Here is a 14,654-nt window from a genome sequence, read left to right as displayed (position 1 = left end):
ATAAAGATGCAGAGCTGAAGCTACCCCTTCTTGTTAAAGCTGAATCACAGCCGTCTTTATAAAAATTAATTAATCTCCGATGAAATCTCAGTGCTGTCCTCTACAACGCTCTTCCTCTAACATTCCAACTTTATGTTTTCCATTCATTTCTTTTATACCATCAGAAATGTCCAAATGTGAGCTACTGTGGGCAGCAGTGTGGTTCTCTGCGTTACGGCACATCCCCGTGCCTGTCAGGTTGCCACCCTCAGCAACTCCCAACATCGTGCCACCCGGCATGCCAGCAAGGCTGTTACCACAGTCTGCTCCGCGGCACCAACAACCAAGGGCTAGACTACACCCAGGCCCTCAACCACGCACATGAGCATAACCCCATCCTGAACAACACCCACAACCACGCTCATAACCATAACCACTCCCACAACCACATCGGCAGCCAACCAGTATGTCACCTGTAGAAGAGTGATTATGAATAGTCAAGTCCATAGAAGGAGAAAGGTGCAATCTGTAAAAAAAATGTCCTGCCACAAAAATGAACAAATATTAAGGAAAGAATTTGACATTTTGAGACAGGCACATATTGACTTTCTTACCAAGAGTTAGATGAGATGATCAATATCACTCTCATGTCTGTACTCTAAATAGCAGCTAATCAACATGTTTCATGTTATACTCTAAATAGCAGCTAATTAACATGTTATATGTTGTTTCTTTAAGCTAGAAAAAAAAACCTTTGTGTAAAAATGTCATGTTTTACAGAGGGTTATGAGCTGGATTATTTCTTGGTGAGGCACAGTGACTTTTTGGAGTCTTGTCTTCAATGTGGGACTGCCAGGCAACTAGCAGAGACTTCAGGCCACTGCCGGTGACCAAGAAATAGTCCCGCACATAACCAATTTTTGCACAAATAAGATATAATGTGCTGATTAGTGAGGTTAAAACTGCTAGTCGTAGCAAGCTGTTTACCCTTGCTTCCAGTCTTTGTGCTAAGCTAAGCTATTCCGCTGCTGATGGCAGCTTCATTTTTTAGCATACAGATGTGAGAGTAGTATCAATCTTCTCATTTAACTCAGCAAGAGAGCAAATAAACATGTGAAACAAAATGTCAAACTATTCCCATGACCAAAAAAGTCATCACTGCATAAAAATTTTTGTTTTGTTTTGATTACATATTGCACCTTTAAATCTAAGTATAATATGGTGTATAAACAGACAGTACCACTTGCAATGCTGCAAGTAGCTGCCGTATGTTTGCTCAGTCTTCACTGTAGGAGTCAGTCAATAGGACTGTGTTCCCATAAGCAACAACTGTTTGGTAAATCTGTGACCTTTTACAGGGAGAGTGTGTGATGGTTAAAATAAAGATGATTTGTTTTATTCAGTTTGGATGGGCGAGACAGACTGAGAGAAAGAGAGAGAGAGGTTTTTTCTTATATCCTCATTTGCTCATTTAGTAGAGACCCATCTATGGTGCTGCGGGTGATTTACGTACTAAGAGCTTTTCCGCTCCTCTGAGACCTTTACATATTCTCTCCTTCTCTCTCTCAGTTTTTCATTTCCCCCTGTCCTCTTCTCTTTGCCTCTGTGGCGTGCCCAAACTGTCTAAAATCTGTAGTTTATTATCCAAACAAAGGCTTTTGTAAGTGAATCCCGCCGAGGACGGGAGGAGGCTCTGTGGTGAGAGAAGGGAGGACCACAACTGCATAGCAATGAGCTTCACTTTTACTAAAGTTTAGGAAAAACTTGAGTGGTGGCCGTTTGGAGACAATACTTCTTCATTTAATCCATCTCCTTCTGGGTTTCATTACCCCAAGGAGTAGTGCCACCTTGCATTCCTCAAGTGAATTCTAGGTCAAAGCAAACAAAAATAATCATATTTGACCCTCCCCAAAATACTTAGTCTGCATAAAATCTGAATATTAGGTGCAGGTTACTCAGTAATGTTTGTGTTTAGGAATGAATGAACTGTAAAAGCATTTGTATTCTCACATGAGGCTATATTTTTTTTTCTGTCAGTCTAAGAGAAGAGTCGACTAGAAGACAGCAAAGTTTTGCTTCAACTGGCACCGCAGATAATAGTTTTGCTGCTGTGTAAATTTCTGTCCCCGTTTCCATTCAGACGATACCGAGGTGACTGATGAGGCATACAGTAGCATTACGTACCTGGCAAAAACACAGCGCTCCGCTTGCCTCTCTCAAAGTCTGAATTTGGATCTGCTGCTGTGAACCGATACACATCATGAACAAAGTGGCAGTAGAGTGTGCCATCAGACACAATTCTCTCTATTTTCTCTGTTCTTTTGGGTTTAGGACAAATGCAGTAGGAAGAAATGAGAACTGAACATTTCTAGTATGACTTGAGGCAACATTTTTTTTTTTTCTTGCACTTGTTCATAGAAGGCATTTCTAATTGACTGAGTTGTAAAGTGTCACCATGGCAACAGATCCCATCCTCTTCTATAAAGTCAAATTAGAGCATAAGAGTCATTGGATACAGCATAACCATTCGAGATCCAATCACTCATCGGGTCTGTTCTGCTACTAATGGAGTGAATGTACTTGCACACACTCATTGTATTTCCTCTCTTCCTACCCTGCCTCCCTCTCTCAGACGGATTTTGAGAAGGATGTGGACTTGGCATGTCAAACAGGTGAGCGCTCCCTTCCCCCTAATTTCTTTTTCCCTCTCTCCATTTGGCTTTCTTTTTCTTGTCTTTTCTTTTCTTTTTTTTTTCCTCTTCCATTATCTAACACAGGATTAGCATTGCAGAGAGGCAATGAGGAGGTGTTACATTCTTAGTTCGCTGCTGTGCATGTTGATGAAATGACAGGAGATGATGTGCTACATCTCGACACAGTTGTGCGCAAATTATTATGCCTTATCAATCACACTGATTCTGCCCAGTAAGTGTTCAGCGAACATATGTTTGGATTAGACTGTGTTTAATTGCGCTTGATAATAACAATCCTCAATGTTGTCCAGACCTGCTTCACTCACTGGTGACAAGGGTCTTGCGTGTGTTTGTGCCTGTGTTAAAAATGTGTACAAATGTACCACAATATGGTTTATGTTGTGCTTTGAAATATTAACACAGCGTCACTTTCCCCCTCCACCCTTGCAGAGAGAGGACACCCATGTAAGTCTTGCACCTATAACTGACCTACTTAACACTGCCTGGTCTTTCCCCTAGAATTCAATCATTTCTATAGACGAATCCGGGCTGTAGGTAAAACTACAGAATGAGTTCGACCACAACAACACATAAAACAGATAAAGCCGGATTCGTCTATAGGTAATCCTCTGGGCCTCCACTGTTGGATGCAGACGCGATGGGATCAGACTGGTCACATTTCCCCACAACATGTCCAGTCCCTTTCACATCACTTTGCACCAACAGGACAGTGAAACAGAGAAAAATGCTAAGTTCTGTACTCAGCAAGTGTCCTTGCTCGTATGCTCAGACTCAGCAGGATCCAGCTTCATTTTTTTTTTGATCAAATGTGTAGCCTGACATTTTGTCACATCAATGCGGCCGACATGAAAATGGTCTGTGCTACATGCTTTGGTCTAGAGTTGGATTTTGGGGGCCACAGAGTAAGTATTCTTTCCTCTGATGGTGACAGAATGAGCATGATATCTAGCATGATCTTCCAGATGGTTTGATTTGTGTTTGATTGTGATGATAGATTGATGTTAGTTGTGATCAAACATCGTGTCTCATCAGCATGTCATAGCTAATTTTGGAGTAGCTTTTCTAGAAGTGTACGGCGTCTGTTTTATTTTCTGAACAACATTCATGAAAGCTAACCCAAAACCACTGTGTGTAGTTTAATGTTCTGTTTTATTTATGGTATTACGAAAAAAATACGGGCCCTCATACAGAAATATACATTGATACACACATATTAAAGCACATAAACACACCCTCCCAATGATATGGGAGTAATAAACTGGTGAGCGAGATGTGGGGCAGGATTCGGTAGCGAGGGAATTTGGCTCCATTTCATTTGAAGCACACAGCATTTTGCACCAAGGGTCTCTTTCTCCAAGCTAATAAAAATCCTGGCTGACCAGCAAATCTTGAGATGGAGCAAGACTTAAGGTCACAGTGTCAGAGACAAAGCTCATCTTAGTTACAGTGAACTATACGGGCCCAAAATAAGGAGTGAAACTTTTCTTTGTAGATGCCATCTGTCTCACAGCTGCATCAAAGCTGCAAACACTTCGATAAAAGTGTTTTGCCTACCGTTCTCAATATCCATTCCTCTTTTTCACTCCAAATATTCCTTTTGCGCCTTCTTTTACCCCACCCATAAACTCTTCACCTCTGCTTCTTTTTTCACTTTCTCCTGCTGGCTCCACGGCTTCCCTTCTCTCCCTCCAGTCATTTTCAAGGAGGTCAACACGTGTAACCCGGCCACCATCACTGGGACCCTTTCCCGCATCTCCTTGGATGACGAGGATGATCCCAAGCTGGCAGCCCATCAGGAGGGGGGAGTCGGAGTCAACTTCAGCTCCCTCCCTGGGAACATTCCTCCTCCCAACCTCATTGTACAGGTACGAGACTGAGGTTTACACTGACTGACAAACTGGGTGATCCGAGTCATGCTCCGCTCAATTTGTCTTTCAAAAAAAATGTAGATAAGATTAGAGGTTATGTTTCCTCCACTGTCACGCTGATGTATTTGATGTCTTGTTTCTCCCAAAGGTTCCGCCCCTTGGAGGCCTCAATGAGCTGAGTGAGACGCCCCTAAAGAAGGAGGTGAATGTGGACCAGCAGAGACAGCAGGGGCAGCAGCGTAGCGGCGCTCCAATCTACCTGTGCACCGAGAGCGGCCTGGGCTGGGCGCGGCCGCCCGCTTCCTCCAACAATTCCCAGGATGGAAGTGCCGGAAGCGGAGGAAGTGGAGGAGGAGGGGGAGGAAGTGGTGGAGGAGGGGAGGGAGACTACATGGTCTTACCTCGTAGGACGGTCAGTCTCAAACCTCCAGCGCCCTCCTCCCAAGGAGGCCTGGGACTGGGGGGCGAGGACAAGCCTCTCAACATTGCGGTGGAGGATCCTCCCTTCCCTCCGCCTCCCTCTCCCCTGACCCTCCACCCAGCTGAGAGCGAAGCCTACCCGGCAGATTTTGTGCCGTCCAGTGTGGGCGACATGAACATCACCATGAACCTCAACCGCTCCTATGGGACGATCAAAACCATGCCCCACGGGCACGGCCACATGATGGCTCAGGGTAGTCTTGTACACTCCCACGGAGGACACATGCACACCCACGGGCATTCCCTCCAGCTGAAGCCCGGGCAGAGGCCATCGGTCCGACAGATTCTGACGGGGGGAACTACAGTGGAGAGAACCAGGACCCTGCCACGCAACCTGGGCAGCACCAACGCCAACACCAGCCTCTCAGCAGGATCCCTGGAGGTGGGTCAGGGGTTGAAGGATGAGGGAAGGAAAGGTTCCCTGTGGTGGTGGAGCTTCCTCACTATGTCCACCTTTCACCTAAGCTCATTGGTTGAAGTTATGGATGTGGTGGTGGTGTGGCTATATATGTGAAGTTACAGTGGTGGATTGATGAAGACGAGAGAAAGTGAGCGAGAGGGAGGAAATGCTCGACAAAAAAGGTCCAGTTCTTATTGTGGCATTCTGTCTATGTGACTGGGATTTTAAACACTTTCCAGTACTTAAAACAGAAATAATACCATTTGCATTTAATGTCACTTAGTTAAAGAATGCTATTAAAACAAGCTGATTTGCATTCTGTAACAGTAAGACTACTTTATCCAAGTAACATTTCTTTTTAATCTGGGAAAAATTAGCTGTAATATTCTCATCTAGACAAATGAACTTGTGTCATGTATCTATGGCTACAAAAAGATGTGGGAAGAAGTCAATTTGTATTGTATGGATTATATTCATACAGTGACATGAGTGTGGCTTTCAAGCAAGTCCAGCATTTATACACATTAACAATATGTCTAGGAGATATGCTACGATAATAACTCAGTTGTGTCCCATAGAAGTCTGATATAAGAACGGCAATTATTTACAGCTGAGTAGTATTTATGGCCGCTCACTGAAACAATGAGTGTTAAAATGAGTTATTCTCATAATGACAGACAGCGTCTTCTCAGTTTACTGTGTGTGTGTGTGTAGGTGTGTGTGTGTGTGTGTGTGTGTGTGTGTGTGTGTGTGTGTAATGTGTGTGTGATACCCCCTCCTAACAGTACAAGGTGGCATAGCAGATGGACTGAGACAGACAGGATCAGAGGAAATACCCCTGGTGAATGTCTTTCAGCCCACCTTAATTTTGCACACGCACACACACACACACACACACACACACACACCCACACACACACACACACACACACACACACACCCACACACACACACACACACACACACACACACCCACACACACACACACACACACACACACACACCCACACACACACACACACACACACACACACACCCACACACACACACACACACACACACACACACCCACACACACACACACACACACACACACACACCCACACACACACACACACACACACACACACACCCACACACACACACACACACACACACACACACCCACACACACACACACACACACACACACACACCCACACACACACACACACACACACACACACACAGACACACACATTGACATACACACAAAAACAAGGCTACAAAAACATGGACACAAACACACACATACAAACACACACACACACTTTGGCATCTTGCTGACTCACAAGGTTGATTAAAGAGATGGAAACAACACTTTCACTGAAAAGTGCAGATGCTTCATTTAGGGCTGAGGACGTTAAGGACAAGTCATTAAAACTCATAAAAAATCACTGTCATAAGAGCTACGAGTGCACTCATGAATACCAAAAAAAAAAAAAAAATCTGCAGAGAAACCTGCGGGATGTAATTTACTGCTATAATTTTACCCTGTTTGAATATGCTTGATTTGGAGATGGATATCAGAGCGTGCCTCTCAAGATTAAATCACAGCAGAGTTTTACTCCCCAATTCAAACATGGTGACGCATAATGGAGGGATCACGCAAATGTACTCAGTGTTTCATTTCACTGTTGGTTTTTAGTTAAAGCCTTGTAAATTTTAACTCTAAATGATCTAGTCAAAGCGTGAAAAATACATTCACAGGGCATATTATCCAATCATCGTGCTGTAGAAACCAGTGGAGGGAGTTTTGAAATATGAATTACAACGAACTGTTGGATATAGAGATCAGATTATCATACAATTTCCTCTATTTGATAAATGTATGCAAACTAATGGAAAACTAGTGTGTATGTGGTTGGGTATTTCTTTAGGATCATCATGCCATCAACTCACAGCAGCAAGGGATTCCTTATGAATATTGAATGAGTGAGTTAATGACTGCTTTATGTGTGTCCCCATCAAAACATGCAATATACTGCACACGTACAGTATATGCATGTTGCACATCGTCCATATTACAAAGCAAACTCAATCACGGAATTTCTCTGTTTAAGGTAAGGATTTCTCTGCGGGAGGACGGTAATTGAATTGTATTTTATAAGCAGTGATGGGTGAATTCACAAGGTGCAGAGGACATCTAAGAGAGAAACTTAACTCTCTATCTGTTTGCATCCCTTTTACTTTTTTAAAACCTTGGCTGCCGTAGCATCAGATCAGCAACTCTGCCCTCACAAAGAATGAATACAGCTTTTAACTAACTGTGGAGAGCAGCTCCTCTCCCTGCCAAATGCAAATCTGGCAGACAGCGAGAGCCAGAGAGGAAGTCAGAGATGGAATGTAATGCAATGCAATGTCAGGGCCAGATGAGCTGGAAATGTCTGCAGCTGTTAAATTGGTGGCTTGTGTGCCACTCTCTGTAGCTACGGAGGCACTTAAGAGGAGAGCGGTAGGGTCCAAACAAGATTAGAGGATGAAAACCATTTCTCATATGTTTGTTGCAGCTCTTTTAATCGGAATGTCTCCAACAAATTACCCAAAAATAGCAAAGAGGATGATTTATGTTGGAGTTGTAGTGATTGTATTTGAGACTATGTGAGCCGAGAAATTATTATTTCATTCTAATTCTGGGTTATTCCGCTTCACTAATCTCATTACATTGAAATAGACTGAATAATTTGCTTTTTGCTTTGACATTTGCAAGAATATCTGTATCATGTTGGGCAGCCAGTGCACATTAGCCCTCTCCTTGTTACTGAACAATGGCTTTGAGAGATCCACAAAGAGACTGAGATAGAGAGGGTCTAAAGTTCAATAGTGATCCAGGGGTGGTCATTGATGCTTTCTTCTCTCCCCCTGCCCCCCCTCCTCTTTCAGAGGAAAAGAGTACGGTACTCTGAGCTGGACTTCGAGGTAAGATCTCTGACCTCACTCCCTGTCATTAGCCTGTCTCTGCTTTCTTGTGCTTCTGCCAGGACTTGAGTAATGCATAGAGGAGCAAAAAGCATTGCTAAACCCCTCCCTTCGCACCTCTGTCTCCCTTGCATTTAGAACAATGAACTGTTTCAGATCTACCTTACAAAGAATGCTGTTTCTCCAGCAGCCTGGCCTTGACTATTATCTGTCTTACTGAAGTCATTTTTGTGTCAATTAATCATAGAAACAAAACCACCACACGCTGACACGTACAGTGTTGTCATGTCATTCTCTGGTCTGGGTCCTGGCTGAAGAAACAGCAAAGTAGAGCGCTTTCTGTGTCTGAATGAATACAAGTAATTCAGTTCTGGGTCGACACGTTTGTGGTCGTAGTTGATTGGCTGGTTATATCTGTTGGATCGACGTGGGTCGGCAGTGTGTGAGTAGTATGTCTGTGTTATGACCTGGGTGTCCTGTGAATTTCCAGTCTCTATCGAGTATGAGTCAAATTACTGTACCTCCCTTTGTACTGCTGCTGCTTTTTGTGCGATTTCAGTGTCATCTCGACTGTTGTAAGAGACTGGACATTCACCTTCCACCATGGAGATATATCTGTATACTGCATATAGAGGGTATGAGTGATGACAAGCTACTAACAGTGACTGTGGCTGATCCTTTTACTTATCTAGCAACTCATACGGAGAGTCAATAGTAGCTGCTGCATGAACAAGGAGATTGGCTCTCCTGGAGATCAACTCATTTCTCATGAATTGACTATTGACTTTTGAGAAAGATGTTGACAGTAATATAGGGAAGGGTATACTTCCATGAGATAATGGAAGGTAAACCAATTTTCAACCATGTTTTTTCTGCCCACCGTCAGAAATTAACTTTAAAGTTTCTGAATAGTTCACAACTTAATTAAGAACATAGTCTTTTAGAGGAAATAAAACTTTTCTGAATATTTAAAGGGGTGCTCCAGTGATTTAGTATTGCACTTAAAGTTAGGGGACTTGCAAGAGACACATTTCAAAAACAATAGTCAAACTCTGTGCAGCACAAGTTCAGATATCCTGAGTTTGAGTCCTTAGATTTGGTCCATTAGAACTCTACAGCCCAAGCCCAGACAACCCTGATGACATCATCAGGGTTTTTCAGTGTGTAAAATTGGTGGAGTGCCCCTTTAACTGAGCGTTTCGAGTTTACTACCGAAGGTCATAGTTTATTTGGGTTACATTTGACATTATTGTATGTATCAAACAAGGATATGCCAAAGACAAAAGGGGAAGCAAAACACACAGCAGCAAAAAGACACATAGCAAGGAACAAGTAGCACCTGCCTAGTTGAGCAGAGATGAGAGTGCCCACTCTGAAGTCATAGGAGCCAGTGCTAAGCGCCAGTCCTGGCCGGTAAGTGTGTGGGTGTGAGTGCTGGCATCTTGCCCCTGTGTCACTTTCAGCTTTGCAAGCTGCTTTGACGATTAGCTACTGTCGAACAGCTCCAGCACTGCCCATTAGCACAGAGAGACAACAGCAGTGGCACTGACAAATGCAGTTTGCTGTCAGAGAATTAAAGATCTGGAATACAGCTGCCATCTAGACAGACATATTCAGAACACAGGGAAGGCATTTTTGTCAAATTTCCTTTCACTAGGGCCAGAGTTAAATTCTAGTCCATCTGTTAGACATTTAATGAGTTAGACAAAATCCTGAGTTAACAGGACCACCAGCTAGCAGGCACCAGTCTGTAACAATGGCATTTGTGTCATTTTCACCAAATTTTCACTTTAAAGGACTCCTCTGTAGTACTCCCAGTTGCCAAATTCTCAAAGACTGAAGAAGTGGATGATGTATTAGCATGAGCCAGCAATCTATTGATCTGTCGGCGTCCCTTTCTAACCTCTTTCATGGCTGGCATCACTGCAGTCCCTCAGCCTTTTACCCATTACCATTCCCCTGCCTGCCCATATATTGGCCCCACCTTCCTTTTGCTTTTTTTTTTTTTGTTTCTATTTGGTTCATTTTTGCTGTCCCTTCCTTTCTTCCCTTCCAGAAAGTGATGCACACTCGCAAAAGACATTCTGAGCTGTACCATGAGCTCAACCACTCGTCCAAGTTCCACACCATAGACAGGTATAGCAGGGACGCAGCCATGTCCACATTCAAGGTAAGACCATTGCCCAAAAGCGGGATGGGCACCCACTGTACCTGTGCACCTCCACTCCCCTTCACACTTTGTCACAACCTGAAAACCCCACCCCGTTAACACAAAAGGATTGACTAAAGAATGCAAACATTGACTTCTGCGCAGATCCAAAACTAAAGTAATATGCTTCACAGAATGTGGTCAGCACTGGGTAAATATTATCAGCGACACTGCATTTATATTTACATGCAGCTTTCAGACAATTATAGTCATAAAAATTCTGAGCATAGCTCCCAGTCATTTACAAACATGAGGTACTTTTGAAAGTGGTTGTATTCATTATGGTGTATTTTTTTTCCAGCCAAAGCGCTGCCTTCAAAATGTGAAAACATTGTTTGCTCTAACAAGGGAACTTGAATGTAATGCGAATACTTTATATATTTTCTTTACCATTTGATTAATTCACTGTTGTACTTATTATCTCGTCCATGGAGAACTGAACAATAACTACCTCATAAATACAGCTTTGGAGGCGCATTCTATTTCTGCTTATTTACTGTAAATCCCCTTTTTATGTGTGATGTAATTGGCGTAAGCTTAATTCATTCTTACTCGCAGTTTGGTGCCTTATTAAATACCTGTCAAAAAAGTTGATCACATGAGCTGTTAGCTGAAGGATAATCAATCTCAGCCTGTTAATGAAATCCAAATTCAGCAATTTAATACCTGTGAAACTATTTCTCACCTCACCTCAATGCGCTGTTGAAAAGAAAAAAAACCCCACCACGTCTATACCCACAAGTGTTTTGTCTTTGCCTGTCACACTGCTTAATATGTCTGTTTAATGGATTCATTGTTTATGTACTGTATGTGACTGTTTTTCATGTGTATGTGTGACTGTGTTGGTGGTTATAGTAGGTCTGTGTGTGTGTGTGTGTGTGTGTGTGTGTGTGTGTGTGTGTGTGTGTCAGTGGGGTGCTTGGGTGGGCACCTGTGCACACGAGACGCAGACACATCTTTGAATCATTAATACACCATTAGCAGCAGACGAAAGAGTCCCTGCTTGCTCTGCACTGACCTTCAGAGGGCCAGTTTCATTAAACTTTAAACGCACACACACACACACTCTCTCACACTCGCACTCATCCTCATCTGCAGAGCTTCAGTGCGAAGAGCCATGATGAGTTAGTCAGCCTTGATAGGTGTACTTTCCCCTGGCATCGGCGGCACGCTGGTTCACATCTAATTTACACCGCCAGTAGAGGAACAGAAGCCAGCCTGACATCTCTCATATTCCCCTTGCCATGTAGCCACACACACACACACAGACACACAGACAGACACACACACACACACACACACACAAACATTCTGCCATTTCCCAATGCCAGACTGGCCTTTTCCTTCACTCCTTATTTGCTCAACGTCTTGATCAAGATTTTCAGAAGCATTGGCTGACTCCCCATTCATTAATGCCAAGCAAATATTTTATGGCAGAGAAGAAAAATGGCAGGCTGCTTGCAAAGGCATGAGCCATATATTAGAAGTCTGTGGTTCTTAACAGTTGCGCTGCAGCATGCTAATGTGCCTCAGAGGGAGCTCAGGTGTGTTTTGAGATTATGCCCAAATGTAAAAGAAATGAAAGGCCAGCCACAAATAATGGATAGGCTGTATTTAAACCAATTAAGACAAATTGGAATGCATATATCCTCTGGGCTAGTGACGTCACATAAGTTATGAAATGAAAAGGCAGCATAGATATGGCTTACTCATCCAAATCTATTATGTTAAAAGTAAGTAGGCAGTTCACTTAACTGTGAATAATTACACGGATAATGCTATCAGTGTCGGGCCTTTGACAGGACCCAGCTTGAGTTCAGCTCGGCTGTTGTCAACATCTCACTTTGAGAGTCACCCCCAGACACAGACATGCTGACTATACAGTAATTATGGAGATGAGAAGGGTGTGTGTGTGTGTGTGTGTGTGTGTGTGTGTGTGTGTGTGTGTGTGTGTGTGTGTGTGTGTGTGTGTGTGCATGCACGTGTGTGTGTGCGTGTGTGTGTGGGTGGGTGTGCGCTTCCATACACTCACATATTAGAGTGCCTACATGTGGCTGAAGGCCTGTGTGTAGGCATATGATTGTGCGTGTGTGTCCACTTTTTCCTTTTTGTTTGTGTGTTTATTTTTATGTTTGAGATCAGTGTGTTGTAATGCCTGTGTTTGAAGCACATAAACCGTGTGTAGGAGACAATTACTGCATGAGTAATGATATAATCGTTTCATAATAACTTTAATAACCTCCTTTCTATGCCATATGACAGACACTGACACGGATTTTCACATATATTACATGAGTGCTGTGATTTAATAGCAAACCTAATTGCATTTCACAAGGATATCTTCTCATGGATGGACACCCAAAGTACTGTGGAAGCTGATAACCCTTAACTTCACATGGCCAATTGACTTAGTCACTTAAGGACAGGCACTATTGAGCACCTCACCTTTAAATGATGACAGAGGTTGGCCTGGTCCGAGCAATACTAGTAGAAGGAAAACCTTCACTCCCGCTTACCTGCCTAATGATGAGTCATCTACCTCAAGCAATGATGCCGCAAAACCTCATTTACCCCCCTGACTTTTTCAGGCCTCTCTCTCTCTCCTTTAAAATGCCTAAACAGTATTTTAACCCACACCCTAAACACCCTGAAAACCTTTCTAACCACCGTGGCGGGTGTTCATCCACCACAGGTTCCCCCTCCCCCTCCACCGAGGCACAACACTGAGCCGTCGCTAGTGCGCAGAACGTCCCTCGTTTACAAAGAAAGTCAACGTAAGACATACTAAACCCCACATAAACCTTGTGCAGTAGAGCCCCTCTAACTCACTCTAACGCAGGCCGATGAGTTGATGTGCTACATGTCACTGTATGTGTATCCCATAGTTTGCCACTGTTTGTTCTTCAGCTGTGTTTTCATGCAGCAATAATGTACACTTTATATGTAATTGACTGTTGGTTAAACCCCTCCCGCAAACAGTGATTGTGCAGTCATAGTTTAACATGTGTAACTAGCCATGGCAGGCCTGTCAAGCTTTGGATTTCTCCACAAACTGAAGCAGGGTGTGTGCGGCTGTTGTAAGTTATGCTCTGTGTTTACAGTATGTAAAGTTTTTTCCAAAACCAAAAACAAAAGAGTGAAACTTAAGGTGCTATCGTTAGTTATGTAGAGTTAGCTAGCTTAGTGTGTACAGTAACAGAGCATAACTGTGCCAAGGAGCATATCATTAGTTTGCGGAGTAGAAGTTAGATTAAAAAAAGAGCCTTGTTCATGACTACCACTTTCACTGTGTGTTACTTTGTACTGAAACCTGGTCCAGAATGCTATCAGGGTTTAGGCTAACAATAGCAGTACATACCAGATGCTGAGGATCCTGACAATTTGCCTGGGACATGCAGTTTTTAGCTTTAATCTTTCATCATATCATGTATGTATGTAGACATCAAGTGCATAGTTTAAGACCCTTCTTTGTAGATTACCATTTTAAAAACAAGTTAGCAAAAACATAAAAAATTTAGCCCAAGCGATTTAAATCTATCTAACCTTAATGCTACCTAGCTAGCTGAGTTGACGTTTACCAACTGAAAATGAAAAACCTGCTTTTGTCTACCTCTATTTGAAATCAAGGAGCCATTGTTTCAAAAAAAAAAAAAAAAAAAAAGAATTTAGGTGGTAAATCTGCTGCTGTTATTGTGAACTGTGTATGTGCTGTGTGAATTAGTGTGAAAAGCTTGAAAGGTAACTCGGGGGTGGAGCTTAGCGAACAGTCAGTTCAGAGCATGGTGCTTCAGTTTAGCATTATCTACACATGCAACCTCAAAAAGCCAACTGTTTTAAGAGTATACACAAACAGTGTCAAACTATCCGTTTACTCCATGTAGCTATTTATCTACTTCCTGTCAGCACTGTAAAGTAGTAGTAAAGTGACTGTATTTGATGAGCCTTAATGGTAGATGATCCCCTAGTGGTGTAAAAGTTTGGTGCATCACAGTTTATACCCCATGTTCTTCAGCATTCATATAATGAATGCTAGCCACCGCCTCCTC

At 42.9% G+C, this 14,654-nt stretch overlaps 1 protein-coding gene across 1 annotated transcript in view; it reads left to right on the top strand.

Moving 5' to 3' along the window:
* The window catches only part of adgrb2 (adhesion G protein-coupled receptor B2), a 209,161-nt gene that overhangs the window by 184,088 nt on the left and 10,419 nt on the right, over positions 1 to 14,654 (top strand). Inside the window, exons 26-32 of the mRNA XM_022746950.1 lie at positions 165 to 443; positions 2,612 to 2,651; positions 3,123 to 3,137; positions 4,386 to 4,558; positions 4,710 to 5,423; positions 8,364 to 8,399; positions 10,456 to 10,569. Coding sequence (XP_022602671.1) covers positions 165 to 443; positions 2,612 to 2,651; positions 3,123 to 3,137; positions 4,386 to 4,558; positions 4,710 to 5,423; positions 8,364 to 8,399; positions 10,456 to 10,569 — 1,371 coding nt within the window. The remainder of the gene's footprint in view (positions 1 to 164; positions 444 to 2,611; positions 2,652 to 3,122; positions 3,138 to 4,385; positions 4,559 to 4,709; positions 5,424 to 8,363; positions 8,400 to 10,455; positions 10,570 to 14,654) is intronic.

The sequence above is a fragment of the Seriola dumerili genome, unplaced genomic scaffold (genome assembly GCF_002260705.1).
Source record: "Seriola dumerili isolate Sdu_G_001 unplaced genomic scaffold, Sdu_1.0 BDQW01000110.1, whole genome shotgun sequence".
In the NCBI taxonomy this organism is placed as follows: domain Eukaryota; kingdom Metazoa; phylum Chordata; class Actinopteri; order Carangiformes; family Carangidae; genus Seriola; species Seriola dumerili.
Note: the sequence above shows the minus strand (reverse complement) of the source record. Positions and strands in the feature narration are given on the sequence as shown.